Here is a 25,849-nt window from a genome sequence, read left to right on the forward strand (position 1 = left end):
GAAAAGAAAAGATTCCTCTTGGATGGTCTGGTGGTTCCCAGGTACCCTGGTGATGGGCGTTAGTGGGAAATCTATAGCATTTTTATTATACACATACACACGCCTGGAAAATATAAGTCCAAGGTGATGTCTTCTTCTTGTCTTCTGATTTCCTTGGATCTGAAATGTGAAAAGAATGGGAAGAAGGGAAAGGGCGCTCTGAATTCACTTCACAATGTTTTTATTCTGTGGCTCATCTATAAAATATAACCCCCTTACACGGAGTCCTTTATAGTCATCCAGAAACAGGTTTGTCAAAACATGATGCTATTAAAAGAGGCGACATTAGACCCTGCTGCCTGACTTCATGGTGGGGATTAGGGGGAGACAGTTCACCTGAGATAAGGCACTTCCCAAACTCACTGCAACTGACCCGCTTCTTGGAGGTGATAAATCGTAGATTTCTCTCGATGTTGGATGTCGTAATAACATCCCCGCCATGGCGTGGGCCCCGGGGTGAGTAATACTGAACAGGTCCTAGAAACTTTCAGTTTAAATAGCAGAGGAACACATAGTGCATCACCCTCGGGCTTTCAGGGAAAGGTTCCAGTTCCAGATGAACAGCCTAAGGCCCAGCAGCCACCATTTGCTTATTATCCCTTTGGTGCCATTTCAGGTGGCTCAGAGAGTTTGGATCTGAACATTTTCCCCGCAGGCCAAGATCCTGACTTGGAAAAGTCCCCTGGCACACACACACACCCCAAGCCAGCGTCGGAACTTAATCACCGCGCTAGCCTGGGGCTAGAGTGGGGAGGACCACCATGACAAAATACTCTAAGATCCCATCGGCCTCATTGGGGTTTCCCCTCAACTGACCTGACTCAAGAGAGAGGCATTAAGCCAATGCCAAGCTTCTTGGTTAATCCAAAAGCTCAATTAAAAATTGGGTCCGTTTCCATTCTGATCCTAAGGATTCAGGGAAATCTGATGGAACATCAAAAGTTACTAGTGGGGGCAGCTGGGTAGCTCAGTGGATGGAGAGCCAGGCTTAGAGGCAGGAGGTCCTGGGTTCAAATCTGGCCTCAGACACTTCCCAGCTATGTGACCCTGGGCAAGTCACTTGACCCCCATTGCCTAGCCCTTACTGTTATTCTGCCTTGGAACCAATACATAGTATTGACTCCAAGACAGAAGGTAAGGGTTTAAAAAAAAAAGTCACTAGCATTACCAGGGGCCATCTGGGGAATCTCAGTCTCCCTGATATTTCCAAAAGGCAATTCTCTGAAAGCTGACCTAGGGCTGAATGGGCAGCTCTAGGTCTGGCCCAGAGGGAGCAGGCTGCAAGTGTCTCCCCAGCTTCGGTGGGACACTTAGCCATTTAGGCCTTTTCTCAAAATTCAGGTGATTTTTCATTCTCATAAGTCAATTTAAAAAGATGAAATTAAGAGTCCATTTATTTTAGAGGGGGGTTCCCCCTTTCTCTTTCATTATTGGATTCAAAACAAATTAGTCCAAAATGCAAAGTTGTTTTCTGAAACCAGGAATCCTAAATAGACATCGGGCAGAATCAGCATTCCCAGACTCCCAGAGTAGCTTAGAACAGTTTCCCAAAATAGCTTTTGATTAAAGGAAGAAAAAAAATGGAGAAAACCTACCACCAAGATGCCTGGCTTTGGGTCAGAACCCTCCCTTTGGGCCTATAGGAGTTTCCACACCTCATCTGTAAACCCCTGAAAATAAGGGTCTCTGATGGACATGTCAGAGGCACACTGGGTGGTCGCCTAGATTCCTTCTCCCTTTTGCGAGTCTTAGGGGGGAGCCCGTGAGGGCTCGGGTGACATGGCTATATTTCTCATGCAGCTCAGAAGCGACTCTCTCTTTGGCCACCAGGCACTTGTGGCAGATTCTTCCTTTACTCTGCCTTCTTGGCCTTTCTCTTCCTTGAGCCTTCATTTAGTTCCTCCTTCAATTTGGCTGCAGGGTGTGGGGCATGGAAGGGTGAAGGACCCCCGTGGGCGTCGTGGGAAGACCCGTGGTCATCGTGGTGGTGGTCCCCATGGCCCCCCCCAGCAGAACCAAAGAGCACAGGACAGATGAAGCCCTCGATAGTGTCAAATGGGGACGCATGGGAGTGTGTGGCTGTCAGGAACACCTGTGATGGGGGATGGGAGAGGAGGGAGAGGAGAAGAGACACAGAGAGAGGAATGTGATTTGGAGGTCAGTTTAGGTTATTAGAACTGAAGAGTAAGCCATCACCGGAAATCTCTACACAGCCAACAACATGGACATCTCTGTCTACCTTTCCCCTACTTTTTAGAATTCAGTGCTCTGCTCCAGTCAACATTCCATTCCCTGACCCAGAATCCTCTCTATTGAATGGATCCAAAGAGCCCTCCTCTCCTTACCCCTCCCTTACCAAAATTTAACTGTTTTCTATCTGCACAATGATTGCCATCGCAGTATTTTTTTTAGTGGGATTATTTGTGTCCTATATTTTAATGACTTCATTTGGGGTTTTCTTGGCAAAGATCCTAAAGTGGTTTGCCATTTCCTTCTCCAGCTCGTTTTACAGATGAAAAAACTGAGGAAAATGGGGTTAAATGAATTGCCTCGGGTCATACAACTAGTACAGGTCAGAGCTGGATTTGAACTCAGGTCTTCCTGACTCCAGGTCCAAAGCTCTATCTACTAAGCCACCTAACTATCAGCAGTATTATAGGAAATTGCAAAAAACTGTAAATATTCTAAATGTCCAATGACAGAGGAAGTCAACCAAATTGTGGTACATTGATATCACATATGGATTCTCAACCTAGGGATTCATGAAATTTATAAATATATATATTTTTGATAACTGTATTTTAGCCTAATTGGTTTCCTTCATAATCCTCTGTATTTTATTTTATGCATTTAAAGGTATGGTTCTTAGAAGAGGTCCATGGGCTTCATCAAAATGACTGCCAGAAGAGGGAAGACCCCCAAAAAGGTTCAGAATCTCCAATGTCATGGAATAGTATAATGCAATTAATTAAGATAGCAATTAGTAGGCAACTGGGTGGCGTGATGATAGAGGGCTGGCATTAAAAGTCAGGAAGACCTGAATTCAAAATCCAGCCTCTGACTCCAAACTAGCTATGTGACCCTGGACAAGTCACTTCACCCTATTTGCCTCAGTTTCCTCATCTGTAAAATGAGCTGGAAAAGAAAATAGAAAACCACTCTGTCTTCACCAAGAAAAGCCCATAAAGGTGTCACAGAGAGTCAGATATGACTGAATGATTAAACAACAATTAAGTAAGGCTGATGGATATGAGGTAGAAAAAGAAATCTGAGAAGAGCTATATGCAAAGGAGGGGGGGAGGAAAAATAGAAGAATGGAGGACATATTCTGACTGTTTCTATGATCCACTGATCCACCCAAACTGGTCTTATTGCTGTTCCTCACATGTGACACTCTCTCTCTATGCCCGTTTGTCCTCCATGCCCAAAAAGCTTTGCCTTATCATTGCCCTTCACAAAATTCCTTACTTCCTTCAAAGATCTATTCAAGTCTTTCCTAATCCTCTCATACCCTAAACTACTATCGCCTTCAACCCCACACATTTACCTTTTATTTATTTTACATATGCAGCCAGGTAACAATAAATGCAAGTCTAAATAGTGCAAAATTCAGTTTAGTGTAAATTATACAATGACACCAGGGAACATTGGATGGGCCTCTAAATTCAATTAATTCAACATATTACTACTTGAGAGCTACACGAAGGCTTAACATGACACTATTTTGTCATGCTGACTGTGATGTATTGCCACATATCATATTACCCACAGTTGTTTACACTTGGTTTTTGTTGGGGGGTTTTAAACCCTTAACGAAAAGGACAAAAGGAAGACTGGAAACACTGATGGTCCCCAAAACAAGAGGTTTGCAATTGCATTAGAGCAAACATTTGAGAGAACTGAATGACACGAATGTAATCATGGTAACCCTCAAATAGGATAGGATGTCAGAACGTCTGATTCTAGGGTACAGAACATTATGATGCATACAGGAGAAAAAGGCAGAATTACATCAGTTTTTGTGAATTGCAAACAGTTAAAGAAATAGAAGAGTTACAGTGAAAGAAATGGAGCCTCTTTTAGCTCAGATTTCAACCAAAAGCACCTTCCTGAGAGGAGAGCAGCCACTTAGTAATCATGTTATTATCTAGAGTGATATATAATAACAATAAATCATCAAGTTCATTTAAGGAAATGGAAGAAAATAGAAAGACATTTTGGGGCTCTGGACAACTCTTATAGGGTAGGTAGCAATCTGCACTAGGAAAGGGAATTTTCTCACCTGGGACTTCCTTAAACCAATGAAATCATGGCCGGGCCCCTATCCATACATTTTTGTATCTTCCTGATGGCTGTGTAACTCTGCCTCACTTACATCCAATGTCAAGTCAAGACATTACCCTGCAACGTCACTGGTCAACAACCACCACTTCCTTGTTATTATGTGTCTTCCCCTGGAGACTGGAAGCTCCTTGAGGCCAAAGGGTAGGTGATTCCCAATCATGTTCTGCCAGTGCCTAGAAGATCACTGACTGCATGAATGGAAATGTCAAAGATCCTTGATCCTATGGGGGGGAGGGGGGCTGAAAGACTCTTATTATGGCTTATAAATTTGATTTAAATAAAAACAGATATTATTATTAAGGGATTGCTCTCTTTTTAGCTTCCTATCATATTTATCAATCATATATATATATATATATATATATATATATATATATATATATATAATTCAATATAATCAAAAAGCATTTCTCAAGACATTGTGCTTCCAGAACCAGGAGGATGCTTGGCCCAGCTCAACTCAGAAGAGCTGATATTAAACTTTCAGTTTTAGCATTTGTGCCTTGGAAATCTCTAAATGAAATCTTAGTTTATTGTTTTATTGATTTCTAGACTTGAGAAAATGATAGAGAAAATGTTACTAAAGTAGATTATATTTTTTAAGCATTTCTCAGGATGATGTCAATTTCATTTGTGTAAAAGAGTTGTTTCTTCTGCATAAGTTTCTTGAAGGCAAGGATATGTCTGATAATAATATCACTAGTAATAATAATAATAGCTAGTATTAATTATATAGCCCTTTAAGGTTTGCAAAGCATTTTACAAGTTTTATCTTGCTTTATCCTCACACCAGCCCTGGGAGATAGGTGCTATTCAGGCAGGATAGAATGCCAGGCCTGAAGTCAAGAAGATCATCTTTATGAGTTCAAATCTGGTCACAGACACTTACCAGTTATGTGACTCTAGGAAAGTCACTTAACCCCATTTGCCTCTGTTCCTTTATCTGTAAAATGTGCTGAAGAAGAAAATGGTGAACCACTCCATTACCTTTGCCAAGAAAACCCCAAATGGGGTCATGAGGAGTTGGGCATGCCTGAAATGACTCAACAACAGGTGCAGTTATTATATTATATGTTGTTCAGGTGAGGAAACTGAGGCAGGACAGCTACGTGATTTATGGTCATATAGGCAGTGTGTTCATGAGACTAAATCTGAACTCAGGTCTTCCTGATTGCAGGTTTAGCATTCTTTCTATTAAGCCTCCCCAAGAGAACAAAAAGTCCTATCTCTGATTGTCAGTGCACCTTCCTCAAACTGAACCTTCCCCAGGGACCAGGATTCCTAGTTTGGGTTCAGATTAGGGTTCTTGCTACTTATAGAGAAAGAATTTTCTAGTCCCATCATGGTCATCTTACAGAATTTCCACCAGCTTCTTACCTTACAAGACACCATGAAGAGGGTGCAGAAAAAGATGAGGTTGGCTTTAGAAATGGGAAGCCAGCGGGTCTGCTGAAGTGTGAAAAGAATGGCTCCATATAAGCTGGCTTTGGTTGGACTGAAAAGGAAATAAGAGCCTGGGCTTTAGTGGAGACTGGAAAGCATCCCAGCATCCACAGTATAATTCAGGAAGGATAATTCAGTGTGCATCATGATGCTCTCCTTCTCCCACCCTCCACTGTTACACCCCCCACCCCCTCAGTTTCCTCAGCTGCAAAAAGAGAATAATAATAGCACCAATATCCTCTGTGCTGTTACATGCTAGATCTAGCTTTAACAATGTAAAGCACTTGGCACAGTGCCTGGCACTTAGTAGGGATCTTTTCCCTAAAGTCCCTCCCAGTTCTGATATTCTGTGTTGCATTTTTTTTAAACCCTTACCTTCCTTCTTGGAATCAATACTGTGTATTGGCTCCAAGACAGAAGAGTGGTAAGGGCTAGGCAATGGGGGTCAAGTGACTTGCCCAGGATCACACAGCTGGGAAGTGTCTGAGGCCAGATTTGAACCTAGGACCTCCCGTCTCTAGGCCTGGCTCTCCATCCACTGAGCCACCCAGCTGCCCCCTGTGTTGCATTTTCTAAGTTTCTTTCCAATCTTGTAGCTAGGTGAGTTCTCTGTGTGCTCTCCTCCAGCTGAGGTTGAGTTGAAAATGTCTGCATTTCATCATATGCACTTGGACTTGGCCTAATTAGTGAGCTCTGAAAGAGGAACTTTCCGTGTAATTGGATGACACTCTCTAGTCCAGGCTTTACCACTAACATAGCAAAGCCAAATATTTCATCATTCTCTAAAATGAAGGCATCGGAATTCTCAGACTCCTTCTAGCTGGGACAGTCCACAATTCTAAATACTCAGCTGGCATTTAGATAGCACTTAAAGGTTTGCAAAATGCTTTATAGATGTCATATCAGTTGATCCTTAGAACAAGCCTGGGAGGTAGGTGCTGTTATTATCATCTCTGTTTTACCGGTGAAGAAACAGACACAGAAGGTTAAGGGACTTGCGACCAAGGGTCAGAGGCAGGATCAAACACAGGTCTTTCAGACTCCACCTCCAGGACTCTATCTATAGACAGTGTCACCCAGGAGATCACTATGTCAGCATATGGGACTGGCATCTGGGACAGCCCTTTCCCCCAATTCAATTCAATAAACCTTTATTAAGAGCCAAGAACTGTGCAAAAATTTGGTTCCTTCTTCACCTTCAAAACCCATTCTGTTTTCAGATAAAGGTGTCTAATCTAGGCAGAGAGAGACCCTGACTGTGGCTTGGCAGGCTGTGCAAAGACACAAGACTCTGAGGATGTCCTCAGGCAAAGTGGTAGACTTATCTGGGCTTGGTTTTCCCAAATTATGGGAATAAGGTGGATTTCCTAACATCCAAACTGTGAAGGAGGAAGTTTCAGACAACAACAATGACTTACAAGGACATGTGGAGAATTTCGTTTGTCTCTGGCTTCCAGACCCCACGAAGCAGCTGCTCAAAGTTGGACATCAGTGCCACACCTGAACCTGGGCAACGATAAAACAGTGAGACCACGTCTTGAATGTGACAGCTGTCCTGCCTTCTCTCTATTTCAAAACAAGAGTTTCTCTGGATCTTCCAGCACCTTCTGAGAACAGGCTCTGCTTGAAAAGCCCCCTCAGGGGCCACTTCCTCCCTGCTAGAAGGGATTGACCCCTTCTCTCTTGGAAGATCCCCTGTAGCTCCTAGATACCTATTCCTATTCTAACACACAATCAAATCAACACAACCACTGCTTTTGAAAACAGATTACTGATCAGCTACCTTTTGTTTCAGTCACCATCTTGGGGACTTCCTAAAACAAAATACTCATTCTCTCACTAGCCACCACAGTACAATTATGAGGCATTTAGATATTCTCCCTTCAGTGCTTCATTATTTCCTGGGGGTTACCCAAGGTTCTTTAAGATTATGACAGTGAGATGATGAAAGGGACACGTTCAGAAAATTTTGGGAAGACTTGTATGAACTGAAGCAGATTAAGAGAAGAACCAGGAAAACAATTTAGACAATAACTGTGAAGAAAAATGACAACTTTGAAAGACTTAAAAACTTGATGAAAGCAAAAATCAACCACAATTCCCAGTGGCAAAGTATGCTATCCTCCTCCTGAAAGAGAAGTGATGAACTCAAGAGTGCAGAATGAGACATGGAATCTTTTTGGATGCGGCCAAGGTTGATATTTGTTTTGCTTGACTATGCATATTTGTGACAGATTGGAGGTAAAACAGATTTTTTAAAAATTAATGGAAAAAACCTACAAAATTTAAATTTTAAAAATTAATTTTAACTGTTAAAATTAATTTAAAAATTTGAAAATTTGAAACATGTCCATGAAGCCAAAGTTGGCAGAGGGCCTCCACAAAGGAAAGTTTCATATATAAGTAGAAATCATATGTTTGTTACTCAATCTAAATTAATATAAACAAGTTTGTCACATTATGGAGGGAGGGAGAGAGAGAAACAGAGAGAGAATCTATATTTATCTGTTTGCTTTCTTCCAAAAGAATATAAGCTCCTTGAAGGGAGGGACTGTTTTATTTCTGTCTTTATATCCCCAGTGCCTAGCAGAAAACCTGGCAGATGGTAAATGCTCAAGTCATTATTGAATGAATGAATCACCAGAAGGTTGGTTACCAGTGAAGTTTTGGGTTTTTTTAAGAACTCATGAAACCTGCTGTGAAGGGGTCTATCTTCTACACTGGTGGAAGAATTCCCACTAAGAGAATTTGTGGATGGTTTTTTTTTTAGAATAATTATTTACACAATGATGACAATCACATAAAAGAAAAACAACAAAAGCCATTTGACTTCTGCCTAATGCAGTGATCAAGCAAGACTTCGGAAACCTAACATAAAGCACATTCTCTTCTCAGAAGAGAGTGGGAGACTATGGTACTGGATGAGGCATACACAGTCAGATACAGCCACTGTGGGGCTGATTTGTTTGGCCTCGTTGTACTGTCTGTCATCAGAGAAGGTTCTATTATAGGAGAATTAATTCTATTATAGGAGAATTAATTAATAATAAATTAATAGTGGCATCAACTATTATTTTTAAGAGTATCCATAGCATCTAATTCACTTTTAAAAAATCCTTACCAAGTTATTTATATGTTGTTTCTCCTACTCGGTTGTAAGTTCCTTGAGGACAGGGTCTATCTTTGACTTTGCTTTGTATCCCCAAAACTTAGCACAGTGCCTGGCACATAGGAGGTTCCTAATTGTGGCATTTCTCCTGTGTCAAAAGTAGATCCTAAACCCAGGTGTCCTTCCCCCTCCCCCCCAAATCCTTACCTTCTGTCTTGTATTGGTTACATGGCAAAAGAGTGATAAAGGCTAGGCAATGGGGGTTAATTGACTTGCTTAGCTAGGAAGTATCTGAAGCCAGATTTGAACCCAGGATCTCTGGTCTATAGGCCTGGCTCTCAATCCATTGAACCACCTAGTTGTCACCTAATTCATTTTTTAAAAGAAGGTAAGAGAATCCTTTTACCATTTTTATAGAAGAACTGGTTGTTCTGAGTGTGATGGTCCCCCTTGGAATTCTCTATTTATAGCTTCAAATCTAATAGACAAACTCAGTGGCATGGCCAGAGAACTTACCTTTGACCCATCCTGTGGCGATCATGATGAACCACCCATGGTGGTAGTGGTGATGGGCATGATGGATCCCAACTGCAATCTTTCGAACTCTTACTACCTCCTTCATTGCCACAAAAATGAGCTTCACAGGCAGGAAACTGACACATTTGTAAAAGAGGTTCATGGGACAGAAGAAAATCATGTACCTACAAGGAAGACAATATTCAATATTTGGGGGAACCAAGCCACCCCAATCTTCCTGCTCTGTACTCTCGTGGAGGTCTGGATGGTAAGGAATATGATTATCTCTAAGTCTGACTAGGTCTATTTATTGAAGTAAATGTGAGAGCTAGAAGAGAAAGAAAAGATGTCCTCCTGTTTTCAACATCTCCCCCTTCAACCATCCTGTGTACCTCCCATGATCACCTTCATCTTCCTAAGAAGGTTACTCCTTTGCTTAAGAGCTCATGATGGCTCTTCATTGCCTTTGATAAAGGCCAAATTTCTTATCCTGGTATTCAAGGTCCTTCTGTAATTTAGCACCAACCTACTTGGGTCAGTTCTGCCTTCAACTTCCTACAACTCACCATCCACTGTAGCCAGATTGGACAGCTCCCCGGTACTCAAGCATAGCTCTATCATCCTTTCTGGTGGTTTCTCCCAGTATTCCTTGACATGGACTTGACCAGGTGGACTGGTCAACTTGCTATTCCATTGATGCCCTCCATGTTTTCCTACTTCCATACCACCAAACCCTCTGCTTCGTCCATCTGTAATGTCCTTCATCATTTTCTCCATTTATCTAAAACCCAGCCCTGCTTTAGGGCCCAGGATCAAGCATCTCCTCCTCCAAGGGGCATTTCATGACTTTCAGAATTGTGTCATTCTCTCTGCTCCCCATATATGGTGTATGGTTTCTCCTATCTCTACCATCCTTTGTTTGTTAGCTTTCAGAGACTGCCTTGAAGATAGGTCTAGGAGGAGCCATATGCACATTATGGACAGTCTTCCTTGTTATATAAGCAAGAGTCAGGATCCTGGTTCCAAAGAACTGAGGCATGGAAGGCTTACCAAACTGCAGAGGCCAGGAGGATGCTGGAGTTATTGCTGAAATAATTTATCGGTGCTTCCCCAAGCAGAAGATCAGCCAGGATATAGCTCCCAAAGCAGTAGAGCATGGCACAGACCCATGAGGCCACAGGGCTCCGCCGGGACAATTCCACAGCACCTACAAAAGCATCCTTGTGATCATCTAGGTTCAATGGTCCCAGAGATGCTGAGGAGTTCATATGCTGAACTCAACCTTTTCTCTGGACAATGAAAACAACCCCCAAAGAACTTCCTTATTTATAGGAAATGGATTTTCATCTATTTATCCATCTATTCCTAATTTAATTTATTCTTCTATCCATACAGTCATTCATCTTTTCATCCATCCTCTTCTTCAGAGCCTGCCAGTTGATCACCTTGTCTCAATTCTCTCCTCCTTTAGACCATCTTTTCCTCAGTTGTCCAAATGGTTTTCCTAAAGGGCAGGTCTGACCATGTGACCTTTCATTTCAATAAACTGCTATTGCTCCCTATTCCCTCCATGATCAAATATAAAATCTATTTGGTTTTTAAAGCTTTTCAAAACCTAGGCTGTTCCTCCCTTTCCAATTTTCTTATGCCTTACTGCATAAACATATTCTGCAATCCAGGGACACTGGCCTCCTTTGCAGTTCCTCCCACATTCCATCTCTCCATTCTGAGCATTTTTATTGGCTGTCCCCTATACCTGGAATTCTCTTCTACCATATTTCTGCCTCCTGTCTTTCCTGTCTCTTCAAGTCTTGGCTAAAGGAAACCAAAAATTTTCCTATCACTCCCTAATCTTCATAATTTTCCTCTGAGATTATCTCCAGTTTATTCAGTCTTAAGCTTGTTCATCCACAGTTGTTTGTATATTGTGAATCATTAGATTGTGAGTTTTTTGAAAGCAGGAGCTGTTTTTATGTCTTTTTTTTTCATCAGCAGCACTTAGCAGAGTGCCTAGAAAAAGTAAATGTTTAAAAAATGCTTGTTGCCTTGAATTATTCATTCACTCACTCATTTACTCTTTCTTTTATCAATTCATTTATATTCTCATTCATCTATTCTTTATTATTTCATTCATTCATTCATTTATCAGCAAGCCAGAGTTTACTATGATCAAAACATCATACTAGGCACCTGGCAGGGAGGCTGAAGACAGAAAAAAACCCTGAGTTTAAATCTTGTTTCTCACTAGCATTGTGATCTGGATCAAGTTACTTCCTTCCCTGGACCTCAGTTTCCTTTTGTGTAAAAGAGGTCATGGTTTGGCCAGTTGACCTCTAGGGTACATGCCAACTCTGACAGTCTATGAATCTATGAGAAAGCACTTCCTATTGCTGTGGAAATAGAAATATTACTGGGGAATGAAAGAGGAAATCACTAGAGAAAAGTAATCTCTGTTTTCATTTTCAGTAATATAGCACAAATCAAGTATGTATATGCTGAGAGGGTATAGAATAAAGAAAAGTGAGTCAGGTTGGATAAATCAAGAACAACTTCCTGAAGAAGGTAAGTTTAAAACCAGATTATGCAAGTGATGAAGAAAATGAACTGACAGAAGCCTTTAGATGGATTGGGGAGAAGAGGTGCAGAGAGGGACATTGATCCAAGTTGAAGGAATGAGAGGTAAGTGCAGGGTCAAGAAGAATCAAGTTAGACAAGAGAAAGTGAGCCAAGAAGTATGCAATGGGCTGAAGAGTTTGGCAGGGAGTAGAGGAAGCAATTAAATATAGCCAGGGGTGGAAACAGGTGGAGGCTCCTGTATAGCAGGTAACAGCTATTTTTCCTGATTTGTTGTGTCTTCAGGGAGTGTAATGGATTTATTACAGTGAAATGTTGGAAGGAGAAGGTAAAATATAACTAAACAGAAAGAGTGATCTTTTGGTTCAGTTGGAAAGACCAATGTACTGGTTTTTAAGAAGTCTTTGAAGGTCAACTTGGTGACTCCGTGGATAGAGAGCTAGGCTTGGAGATGGGAGTTCCTGGGTTCAAGTCAGGCCTCAAATCCTACCTAGCTGTGTGACTGTGGACAAATCATTTAACCTCAATTGCCTAGCCCTAACCACTCTTTTTTTTTTTTTAATTAAAAAAATGTTTTTTAGTTGCATGTAGAAACAATTTTTGACAATTGTTTTTTGGCATTTTGCAACTCAGATCCTCTCTTTCACCCTCCTCACCTTTCTCAATGCAGTAAATAGTCTGATAAAAGTTTTACCAGTGCTTTCATTCCATACATATTTTCATATTCTTCATGCTGTGAAAGGAGATGCTTTTCATACATACAATAAAAAAAACTCACGAGAGAAATAAAATGAAAGATGGAATGTTTTGATCTGCAATCAGGCTCCAGTAAGTTCTTCTTTGACTATGGAGAGCATTTTTTATCATGAGTCCCTTGAGGTTATCCTAGGACCTTGCTTTACTGCTAATACTCTAGTTCTTCACAGTTTATCATCATATAATATTGCTGTTACTGTATACACTGTTCATCTCACTATGCATCAGTTCATATGAGTCTTTACAGCTTTTTCTGAACTCATCCTGTTCATCATTTCCTATGGTGTAATAAGACAATATTATTACAAATATATAACACAATTTGTTCAGCTATTTCCCAATTGATGGATACCTCCTCAGTTTCCAATTCTTTACCACTACAAAAAGAGCTCCTAAAATTATTTTTGTACAAGTAGATCCTTTTTCCAGCTATCTCTGAACTCTTTGGGATACAGATACAGCAATAGTATTGCTTTGTCAAAGGGTATGCATAGTTTTATGGCCCTTTGAGCATGGGTCCATATTGCTCTCCAGAATGGTTCTATTAGTTCATAGTCCTCACCAATTTCTCAATTTTCCCGTATCCCCTCCAACATTTATCATTTTCTTTTTTGGATCATATTAGTCAATCTGATAGGTGTGAGGTGTTTTAATTTGTATTTATACAGTCCCTACTATGTGCTAGGTATTTTTATAAATATTACCTAATATCTAAGCATATAGCCCTAGCCAGATCAGAAAAAGAGGGAAAAGACTTATACATACACAAATATTTATAATAATTCTTTTTGTAGTAACAAAACAGTAGAAACTAAGGGGGGAACCATCAATTAGGGAATGGCTGAATATATTATTATATATAAATGTAATGGAATATCACTGTGCCTTAATAAATGACAAAAGGGATGGTTTCACTGAAATTTGAGGAGACTTGAATGAACTGATACTGAATGATATGAATATAACTAGGAGAATAATTAATTTTGAAAATTACAATAAGGAAAACAACTTTTAAAGACCTAATAACTCTTAATCAATGTAAAGACCAATTTCCAGTCCAGACAACTGATGATGGTAAATGTTTCCTTCGCTTGGCCAAAAGATAATAGGCTAGGGGTATTGAATGAGACTGACATTTTTAGACATGAGCAGTATGTGAATTTGCTTTGTCTGACTATACAAAAGAGGTTTTATTTTGGAAAGAGTTAAAATTCCTGATAATAATCATGGAGAGAAAGGGGAAGAGAGAAAGAGAGAGAGAGAGAGAGAGAGACAGAGAGACAGAGAGACAGAGAGAGAGAGAGAGAGAGAGAGAGAGAGAGAGAGAGAGAGAGAGAGAGAGAGAGAGAGAGAGAAAGAAGCAACCAGAAAACATTAAATACAAAGAAGAGAGCAGAGCAGAATGAAGTTCATTAGAGGGACATAGGCAAGCTGGGTGGTTTTTATTATAATTTCAAACTTAATGTATGCTTCAAAAATCTGAATGTAATATGATTCATGATTTCATACACAACCCTCATTTTCTGTTCTTTTTTGCCTATGGAAATGTTTCTGTTAATTGATGTTTAAGTTCATAATGAAAAAAGAGAACATTTTTTTTTAAAAACAGGCTATGCCAAATCAGTAGATGGAGAAAGGGGCATGCTGTAGAAGGAATTCATCTAGATTTTGCAAAGTATTTGATAAAGAATCTCATATTTTTGTGGAGGTGGAGAGAAGTGGGTTAGATAATAAAAAATGTTATATGGGCATGGAATTGATTGTATGACCAGATCCAAAGAGTATTAACTACTTCTTTCAAAGGAGGTCTCCAGTGGTGTGGCCAACAAATCTCTTCTTGGTCCTGAGCTATTTAATTAAGCATTTTTATCAAATATGCATGTGATTTACACTTGACTATCACGGGAAAGGATAGCTAACACACTCAATGAAAGTCACAGATCTCAAAAATTCTCAATAGGCTTAGAAAACTATGGTGAATTGATTAAGATGGAATTTATTGTGTTTTCTTTTTTTATTTTAATTTAATTTTTTTACCATTACATGTAATAACAAATTCCCACATAAGTTTTCCAAAGTTATATGATCCAAGTTGTCTCCCTCTCTCCTCTCCTGGAGCTGGCAAGCAATTCAATCTGGGTTATAAATGTAATACAGATATGCATAATTACACTTTTGTTAAAAAAAAAAACTTTCACAGGCACAATATGGTGACGACAATAGAATAGACAACATACTCTATAAACAAAGGAGATTGTTATTTTTTAACATGTTCCTTCCAGAGATAGCCTAATGAAATCAGGCAACTTTAAACTATTATATAGCTATAATAATAGCTCTCTAATAGGTTTTACAAGGGGCTTCACAAATATTAACTTATTTGATCTTCTCAATTTGGTAAAATAGCTGCTATCATTCCTATTTTACATATGAAGAAACTGAAGAAATTTATTGTCAAGGTCTGTCAGTTTAACTTTTGCAATATCTCTCAATTAAACCCCCTACTCTCCTCTAACACTGCTATCACTTTGGGGCAGACCCTATTGCCTCATGCTTGAACAGATCTAACCATGTCACCCTCCCATTCAATAAACTCCAATGGCTCCCTATTGCCTTTAGGATCAAATACAAACATCCTCTGTTTATCATTCAAAGTCTTTCATAACCTTCTTCCTCGCTTTACCTTTCCAGTCTTCTTACACCTTACTCCTTAACACACATTCTTAGAGCCAATGACATTTCAAAAATAAGGTACTCCATCTCTCTCAGCTCTGGGTATTTTCTCTGGCTGTCCCCTGTGCTTGGAATGTTCTTCTTTTTCATTTCCATTTCCTGTTTTCCTTCAAGTCCCAACTAAAATTCCATCCTCTACAGGAAATCTTTCAATTCCCTTCTTTTTAAATGTTTTCCATAGTTACATGATCCATGTTGTCTCCCTCCCCTCTTCCTTTCCCCCTCTTGGAGCTGACAAGCAATTCTACTGGGTTATACATGTATTATCACCCAAAACTTATTTCCATATTATTAATTTTTGTAATAGAGTAATCTTTTAAAACCAAAGCCCCAACATATACCCATATAAACAAGTGATAAATCATATATTTTCTTCTACACTTCTACTCCCACAGTTCTTTCTCTAGCTGTGGACAGCCTTCTGTCTCAGAAGTCCCTCAGGATTGTCCTGGATCATTGCATTGCTATTAGTAGCAAAGTCTATTACATATGATTGTCCCACAGTGTTTCAGTTAATGTGTACAATGTTCTCCTGGTTCTGCTCATTTCACTCTGCATCAGTTCATGGAGGTCTTTCCAGTTCTTAAAGAAATCATCCAGTTCATCATTGTTTATAGCACAGTAATATTCCACAATTTCCTTCTTAATACTAGTGCCTTCCCTCTGTTAATTATTCTCCTTTTTCCCCTCTGTCAAGCTTATTTGTACAGTTTTTTTTGTTGTTGTTGTTGTTGTTGACTCCCCATTAGATCATAAGCTCCTTCAGGACAAGCACTTAATAGGCACTTAATAAATGTTGATTGATTCACTCTTATAGATTCCCTCAAGACTTAGAGCAAGCATCATCTGCTTTATGGACATTTCCTAATGCCTGTCCCCCACCTCCCTCCAGCTGCTAGGGCCTCCCCTACAAAATTACTTTCAGTAAGGCAGTAAACATTTATTAAACACCTACTATGTACTAGGCACTATGTAAGTTCTGGGAATACAAAAAGAGACAAAAAGACTGTCCCTGTCCTCAAGGAGTTTACAATCGAATGGGGAAGACAATGTGCAATCAACCACATACAAATACAAATACAAATACACATACAGGATAAATGGGGGTAACTAATGGGGAAAAAAAACCCACTCTAATTAAGAGGAATCAGGAGAGGCTCCATGTAGAAGATAAGATTTTAATTAGGACTTGAAGGAAGCCAGAGAAGTCAGGAGGCAGACAGGAGAAAGAACATTCCAAGAATGAGTGATCACACACAATGAAAATGCCTGGAGTCTGGATATTAAGAGTCTCATTTGAGAAACAAGGAGACCAGTATCACTCGATGGATTGGGTACATGGGGGTTGGAAGATGTTAAGAAAACTGGAAAGGGAAGAGGGGGCCATGGTGTAAATGCCAAGTTTTTATGTGCTTCAATACCAAACAGAGGATTTTTTTGGTTTCTATTTTCATTGTGAATTTTGTATTTATAAAAAGCTATGCACAATTTTCCTTGATATAATGTAAATTCCTTGAAAGTGGGGACTGTTTTATTTTCATCTTGATATCCACATCTAGGACAGTGATGGGCACATAGCAGGATCCTGACAAATGTTTGTTGATTACTGATCAATTCAAATCTGGTTGGAATTATATTTCCAGGGATTTGGTGGAGAATAGACTGGGTTTTTGTATAAGTACCAAAACCAAGACTTATCAATAAACATTCTTTTAAAAATTAAAGTCTTTGCGCAGCTAGGTAGCACCATGGATAGAGAGCCAGGTCTGAAATCAGGGGGACCTTGGCTTCAAATCTGGCCTCAGATACTTCCTAGTTATGTGACCCTGGGCAAGTCTATTAACTTGGATTGCCTAGCCCTTGCAGTTCTTCTGTCTTAGAACTGAGACAGAAGGTACACATTTAAAAAACAAACAAGGAAAAAAAGAATTATGGGGGCAGTGAGGCAGCACAGTGGATTGAGAGCCATGGCTAGAGACAGGAGGTCCTGATTTCAAAGCTGACCTTAGATACTTCCTAGTTGTGTGACCCTGGGCAAGTCAGTTAACACCCATTGTCTAGCCCTTAATGCTCTTTTGCCTTAGAACCAATACACAGTATTAATTCTAAGATAGAAAGTAGGAAATTTTTTAAAAAATTAAAAGTTTGATACTGTACCCTGTAAAGATTGTTCAGGAACTCTTCTGCCTTGAAAATGAACAAGCTCCTAAGCTTGAGGTGAAAATGTTCTCACTATCTCAAGGACCTGAGCTTTTTCCACTCTCTGGGGATTTATTCAAATCCCTCTACCAGACAAGCATTAAATCTCCCTTGCAACAGCTGGTGGCTAGTCAATTTAGGAGGAGTAATGAGCCCATGTTTTTCAGAAAGTGATACCTTCTCCCTTTCCCCCTCCCCACATCATCTAGATCTATCTAAAAATAACTTCTTGGGATGCCATTCTTCCAGTGTCTTAGCTCAGTACATTTGTAACCATCCTCCCACAGAAAATAAGGCCCACGATCCTGAGCCTGGGGATTGGTGGTTTTTGTCTTAGCAGAAAAAAAATCATTTTAATTTTGTTCTTTTTCCTTTATTTTCCTGCAGTGCCTTAGGGAGGATCTAGCAAATTCTGGCTTGATTTGAACATATGGCTGCCTCTTGGCCAGCTCTTAATTCATAGCTTTCCAGATTAGCCCGATGGTCCTCAGGCAGATCAGAGGGCCCATGGTCCCAGATGGGGGCACCAGGAAGAACAGTGGGAGATATGATGGTCTGAAAAACAATGGTTTGGCCTGGATTCTGAAGGCCAAAAGGAAGGGATTGAAATAGCCATTAGAAATGTATCTGGTAGCCAGGAGATCATTGTACATACTAATAGCAATATTGTACAAAGATCAACTGTGAATGACTTGGCTATTCTCAGCAATAGGATAATACAAGGTGATTCACAAGAACTTATGATGAAGAATGCTATTTACTTCCAGAGAAAGAACAAATGGAGTCTGAATGCAGATTGAAGCATATTTTTTTTTCTTTCTTTCTTTCTTTCTTTCTTTCTTTCTTTCTTTCTTTCTTTCTTTCTTTCTTTCTTTCTTTCTTTCTTTCTTTCTTTCTTTCTTTCTTTCTCTCTTTCTCTCTTTCTCTCTCTCTTTCTTTCTTTCTTTCTTTCTTTCTTTCTTTCTTTCTTTCTTTCTTTCTTTCTTTCTTTCTTTCTTTCTTTCTTCCTTCCTTCCTTCCTTCTTTCTTCCTTCCTTCCTTCCTTCCTTCCTTTCTTTCTTACTTTCTCTCTTTCTCTCTCTGTATTCTCTTTTGTAACATGGCTAATATGGAAATGTGTTTTGTAAGATTGCACACATATAATCTATACCAAAGTGCTTGCCTTCTCAAGGAAAAGATAGGAGAGGGAGGGAATTTGGAACACAGAAATTATTTTTTTAATATATTAAAAATTGTTTTAACATCTAATCAAGAAAAATTAAAAGAATAGAATTCTTAAAAATGAAAAAAAATTATCTGGTTAAAATGGACCATAAATTTAGAGTGCGGAGGGCCCTTGGAGATCCTAGAATCATAGATCTAGAACTGGAAGAGAAATCTGAAGTCATCAGTCACAAGAGAAAAAAGTATCCAGGTAAAACAAATCCAAAGGGAACTCAGAAGCAGAGGATATTTATATTAGCATACCTACATAATTTACATATTTTAACAAATTATAAACAATGTAGAGTTTATGGCTTTGCACATAACTTTTTAAATTTTTATTTTTATTGTCATGCAAAATACACTTCACTTCCATATTGGTCCTCATACAAAACCAAAACCCCAGTATAATAAAACCATAAATACACCAATGTGAAAGATAGCCTGCTTTGATCTGCATCCATCTGACTCCAACAGTTCTTTCTCTGAAAGTGGACAGCATTACCTGTCATAAGTCTTTCAGGATTGTCCCAGATTGTTACATTTGCATATAATTTTATGCATTTGTTTAGCCAAATGTTTTTTAGTGGTAGTAGTGGTTAACAAGTATATAGTTTTTAAAAAGCAAATGTTTATCAACTTGACATAAGGTACTCAGCAAATCTTAAAAATCTGTATTAATGCTATTATTACTACGGTTATTGTAGTTATTATTGTTGATTTTTTAAATAGAAGAGATAAGAAATGATGGGAAAAAGAAAAGAAATAATCTATTTCATGCTCCCACCCCAGCCTCCTCCCAACCCTTATCATACAGATGAGGAAACTGAGACCAGTAAGTAACTTATCCAAGTTTAAACATTAAACATCAGAGACAGGATTTGAACTCAAGTCATCTGATTCCCAACTCAGAGTTTCACTTTGCCATACTACATTGATCATCTAATTCCCACCCTCCAAGTTTTTTACAGATGAAGTCAAGTCACTTGCCCAAAATTGCCTAGGAATTAAGGCCAGAGCAGAACTCAGATCCTCTGACTCCAAATCTAGTATTCTTCCCACTGTACTCTGCTCCTCCATATTATGGAATGTAGTACTCTATTTCTGTGCCTCTGAGTGGCCATCACCCATGCCTGAAAAGTTCTCCCTCCTCACTTTCCCTCTCATCAAGGCAAATGATGCAATGAAGGAAACACTGGGCTTGGAGTTCAAATCCTGCCTGACACTTACTAAGAGTATATAACCCTGAACAAGTCCATTTACCTTTCTCAAGTCTCAGTTTCTTCCTCTGTAAAATGAGGATGATAACAGCACCCACCAACAACCAAGGTCGTTGTGGAATCAAATGAGATAATATACAGAAAGGGCTTTACCAATTTTAAAGTGTTATATAAATGCTAGCTTATTATTATTTGGAAATGAGATGCCATACTATAAATCAGTCAACCAAAAAACATTTATTATGCACCTATTATGTGCCAGACATTGTACTAAGAAAGGCAAAAAAAAATTTCTAATTGCAGTCTAATAGTGAAGACAACATACAAATAATTACTTATAAATGAGCTATATGCAGGATAAATTGGAGAGAAATAGAAAGGACAGGGGCTAGCATGAAGGGGGATCAGGAAAGATTTTTTTGTAGAAGGTGGAACTTAATGTGGGACTCAAAGGGAGCCAAGAGAAGAAGAGCAGGAGGGCAACCATTCCAGACACAAGGGACAGGCAGTGAAAATGCCTGGATTGGGAGATGGAATATCATATGTTTTACTGGGTTAAAGAGTATATGGGACCAAGCATAAGAAGGCTAAAAAGGAGGGGCAGCTTATGCAGGGATCTGAACACCAGTCAGAGGATTTTATATTTGATCCAAGGTGAGAGGGAGCCAGTGAAGTTTACTGAGTGGGAGTGGGATGGCATAGTCAGATCTACATGCTAGGAAAATCCCCTTTAGTGATTGAATGGAGAATAGACTGGAGTAGAGAGAGCCTTGAGGAAGGCAGACCTCCCCACCCTGCCAGCAGGCTATTGTAATAATCCAGAATAGAGGTGATAAGGGCAGCCTGCCCAAGGGTGGTGTTAGGGTCCAAGGAGAGAAAGGGAGATCAAAGTGCTTCCTAATCAGAGAGTCCTCTGTGATAAATGTGAGTCATCATAATTTACATTCCTATAGTGCTTTCCAGAATTCCAGGCTCAGAACAGTATGTTTGGGGTCTCAGAAGTCTCAGAAGGTATATTCTGTACCTGCTTAGGAATTCTCTTGGCAACAAGTGATCTAGCTTGAAGACTTCTGGAAAAGAGCAGCCCATTCCCTTCCTTGGGAGCCCCTTCCACTCTGGGGCAGCTATAATGAGTAGGAAGTTTATGGTTACAGCAGGTTTTGTTGACATTCTTCCCATCGTCTCATTTAGTCATCATGGTAGGTAATGTAATTATTATCCTCATCTCCAGAGGCTTTGGGACATCAAGACATCATGGATGGAGAATTGGGCTTGCAATCCAGAAGCCATGGATCTAGATTTTTATTTTTTTTGCAGACTTTTCCTGCAACCCCAGAAAGTCATTTAACTTTCATGTACCCCTGGAAACAATCTAGGACTTATTTACAAAATCATGGACAGGATGTCATCTGCACTAGTGGAGGGACTTATTATACCCCAAATTCCTTATGTCCATTCATTTCCTAAGCTTATAGGATTTAGATTTCAGATTCAGAGCCTGAAGGGTATCCAGGCCAAACCCCTTGATATTATAGATGAGGAAATTGAGGTTCAGAGAAGCAATTTGACTTGGATAGTAAATGACATGCAGAGTGAGGATGGGAACCCCATTATCCTGAATCCCAAGGTCAGAGAGTTCTTCACAACACTTATCCTGACCACAAGAGTGGGCAGGCAGGCAGGCAGGCAGATAGGTGAGTGAGCAAACAGGCAGGTAGATAGGTGGATGAGTGGACAGGCAGGTAGGCACTCTTTCAACTGAGCAGTCTCTGACCCTTCACAGATTAAATTCTCCAAAAATAAAGACAATTATAGTGCTTCAATAGCCATCTTCTACCTGAAACCCATAGAGCTCCAGAAGTCCCCTAGTAACTTGACATAACTATGACCCTGATGAAACTCTTAAGCAAAGACTAATAAGTCCAGGGACTCTGATGCTGGAATCCATGAACTTTTGTTTTTTCAATATTTTGATCACCTTCTTTTAAAATAATTAACTTCCCTCATCATCCTGTGTATTTTATCTTAGGTCTTTAAAAGAATCCTTCTAAGAAAGGTTCCATAGACTTTATCAAACTATCATAAAGGTCAAGGATAGCCCCCAAAAGATGAACACACACACACACACACACACACACACACACACACACACACACACACACACACCCTTGCAATAGTAGAAAGAATACTCCATTAAGTTCTGAAATTTACTATCATCTGAACATAGGCAAGTCATTGCACCTTTTCTGAGCTTGAGTTTCCTCTTAGGATGGCCTAGTGACTTGCTAACAAAAAAAATCACACAGTAAATGACAAAACTAAGACTCAAACTCAGGTTTTTCCTGATGCCAGTAATTTGAATTTCATAAAATGTAAGCAACCAAAGAATTCTGGGTAACTATAAAATGTTACAAGGCACTTTGCCATTTCCAGGTACTGATGCTGACAAAAAAGACAACATGATAAGGATTACACAAAACGCATATCAGGAATTATTTAATTTGATCCCAATAACAACCAACCCAAAAGTTATTATTATTAGTAATATCTTACAGAAGGGGAAACTGAGATACAGCTAATAAATGTCAGAGAAAGGATTCAAGCCTGGGGCTCTACTTACTCTATTTAACCAAGATCCCTAATGCTGCTCATGAGAGCACACATCTAAAATAGCTTCCAGAGCCTGAAGAATTAGATATTAACTGTCTAGTTTCTCTCAACCCCTGGTAGTTTACCCTACAGGTTTTTCAAAGCTCTCAGGTAGTACCTTAAATCTGTACAGATTTAGGAACATCTATTCCCCAGATGGGTAGAAAACTGTAGAAATCAGTCTATATTCTAATGCAAGTCAGGCCAGCTTCATGGCTCCCTTACTCCTGAAAGGTGAAGCATTCTTTACAAAGCTTCTAAGCCAGGTCGAGGTCCTACAGAAGAGTTGTTGATTACCTCTGATGGCACTTTTACCTCAATAGTCAAATCTCTCATTTTAAAAATAGAAATTCACAAATTGTCAAAGCTAGAAGGGGTTTTAGAACATGGAATGTCAAAAGAGAAAAGCAAGATCTCAGATCATGGAATGCCAGAGCTGGAAGAGAAAGGAATTCAGACCCCAAAATATCGGAGCCGAAAGGAACCTTAAGACAAATGAGACCCTCAAAGATCACCTCATTGAAAACCTATCAGCTTCTAGAGAAAGCTTCCCTTTTTCTCCAGGTTCTCTTTTTCTCAGAGGAAGAAGGGTGAGGTAGTGTTATAACAATATTCTAAGCGAGCAACCAAGCTACCAACATTTTGAAACCGGAAACAACTGTTCCAATCCCCGTACAAAGCTATGCTTATTTTGCTTTGCAAAATGTGTTCCCTGGTAACAGCTTTTAATGAATCCGCTCTCCCCTCCCCCAACACTTCTAGGTTTTAAAAGCAGTTCTCAAAATCAGAATGTAGGAAAGCAGTGTGGGAAAATAGAAAGATGGAATCCAGGTGGTCCCTGTCCTGTAATGTGGCCTTAGAGTTTCCATTGGAGTTCCTCATTTCCTTGTCTGTAAGGAAAAGTCTAGCCCTGGACAGGAGGGGTGGTGCTGAAAGAATAATCAACATGGATAAAAATAACACCTTGCAAAGCCACGACACCGATTTCAGTGAGTTGAATGGCTGCGCTTTTTCTTTGGGAGATGCGGGAGGTGGGATGCTGCTTCGATTCCTGTAATAAAGAACCCTGAATTTGGGGGCAAAAAGGGCTAAGTTCAAATCCCAGTTCAAATTCATTTACTATCTGGGTGACAGTGGACCAGTCACTTCGCCTCCCTCAGTCTCCTCTGCTAAACTGAGGACTGGTCTAGGTGCCATTCAATTTAAAAATCCTAAACACCGTAATCTCACCTCATCCTCACGGATTCCCCCAAGCGATTAATTAGGCATATTCATGGCCCCATTTTACCGAATCTCAAAAAGGTCTCAAGTGATTTCCCCAGGGCTACGTAGCTAGCTAGAGTCAGAGCCAGAACCAGAACTCAGGTTTGATGGCTTTTGGTGCAGTATTCTTTAACAGGGGTCGGTAACGACGGGCGAGAGACTATTTGCCTCCCTCAGAGACTACCAGCAGGGAAGAAGGGACCCCTCCCCTAAGCGAGAGACTAGGAAGACGGGGAAGGGGCGATTCCAGTGGCCTTTACCCAGCAGGCCACTACAGAGGGTCCCGGAAACCTACCCCCAGGAGGGGGGGAGGAGAGGTGCGGTGTCAATTTTCCGGCTCCGCTTTTCTCCTTCGGAGGCCTTATATAGACATAACAGCTGCAGTTTAACCTCGCCAAGGGCGCGGGAGGGGTGGAGTGGGGTTGGAGGGCAGCTGGGGAGGTGAGGAGGGGGTGGCGAAAAGGCCCGAAGACTAGGGGCAGGCGGGAGACAGACTCAACCCCTCAGGGCTCCCCCTCCCCGGGCCAAGGCGCCCCCAGCCCGCAGCCCCCTCCTGGCCGGGACTGACCTGGCTCGTACTTGAGATACAGGATGGAAACGATGAAGTAGCTGAGGTCGAAGACCGGGAAGAGGGGTACCCGGGAGAAGCTGAGAGGCAGCTCCCCCAGGCTCAGGGCTGACAGCAGCTCCATGTCGCCCGGCAGTGGCCCCTGAGAGCCCCGGCACCCAGGCTGCCCGCCGAATGGGGCAGAGGTAGATTGTGCCCGAGCCTAGCGGTGCTCCCGCCCCCCGCCGCCCCCTGTCGATCTCCTCCTCCCCTGCCAGCCGACAGGTGCAGAAACGCCTCCGAACCCCCAGCTCCTCCCTCCGGGCTGGGCACCCGCCCCCCTCTAGGTCCCCAGGGAGAAGTCCCTGGCAGCGAAACGAGCAGCAGCCGGGTTTAGTTCGATGTCCCCTGCTTCCCTTCGAGCTCCTGAGAACCCCAGTAACACTTAGGGAACGCTCCAATCAGCCTCCCATTGATGATAGCCTCCTCCGTTACCCGCTCCCCGGCCCTGCGGTCGATCAGCTACCAAGCCTGAGGGATTTCTCAGGTCACTAAGTCCCGAAATCGAAATCTCCGCGCTGGGAGTGGGGCCATCAGGGACTTCGGGTCCGACTCGGACCCGCCCAATAATCCACCTCTGACCGCCTCCGGCGGAGGGGGACAGCGGAGGCAGCTCATTCCTGTGGAGACAGCTCTTCTTGCTTGGTTCGAAGATTTTCTCTTCGGCAAGCCCAAGGTCTCCTCTACAACGTCTACCCACTCCTTGGAGGTCTGACCTCAAGTTTCAAGCAAAACAAACCCAATACTTCCCCAGGACGACCGGTCTGATTCTCCTACAGTGACTCAAAGCTTGTCAGCTAACTTCCCTGGACCTAAATTTCCTTATCTGTAAAGTGAGGGTGTTGAAGTAGATGATTTTCTAAAGTCCCTTCAGTTCTTTATCAATCACCCCACAGTCCCATAGGCTCCCTACTTCTCTCAGATCAAGAAGGTAAGGACCCGCTGGATGGAGTCCCCCAGTAGTCTTGTCTCTGTTTTTTAGCTTTGTTGATTAAAGACTTGGATAATGACATAAATGGCATGTTTGTAAAATGAAGAAACCACAAAGGTGAGAGGAATCCTAAAGATACCATATGATTGAGGTAAGAACCAAAAAGATTCCAATCGGACCAGGCTCAACATTGTGTTGAATTAAATGAGTTGGCATTTCATAGGACAAATGTAAAGTCTTACCCTTGGGTTCAAAAAATCAAC

General features: G+C 40.8%; 1 protein-coding gene across 1 annotated transcript; it reads right to left on the reverse strand.

Moving 5' to 3' along the window:
- Positions 1-203: 203 nt before the first annotated feature.
- On the reverse strand, positions 204-25,416 carry TMEM38A (transmembrane protein 38A). Its single transcript, XM_001363262.3, has 6 exons — positions 24,617-25,416; positions 10,502-10,658; positions 9,452-9,636; positions 7,245-7,332; positions 5,761-5,878; positions 204-2,131 (listed from the first exon to the last, which is right to left on the reverse strand). Exons 1-6 carry the CDS (start codon positions 24,738-24,740, stop codon positions 1,892-1,894), a joined length of 912 nt encoding a protein of 303 aa, XP_001363299.1. The 5' UTR covers positions 24,741-25,416; the 3' UTR covers positions 204-1,891.
- Positions 25,417-25,849: the final 433 nt, after the last annotated feature.

The sequence above is a fragment of the Monodelphis domestica genome, chromosome 3 (assembly GCF_027887165.1).
Source record: "Monodelphis domestica isolate mMonDom1 chromosome 3, mMonDom1.pri, whole genome shotgun sequence".
Lineage (NCBI taxonomy): Eukaryota > Metazoa > Chordata > Mammalia > Didelphimorphia > Didelphidae > Monodelphis > Monodelphis domestica.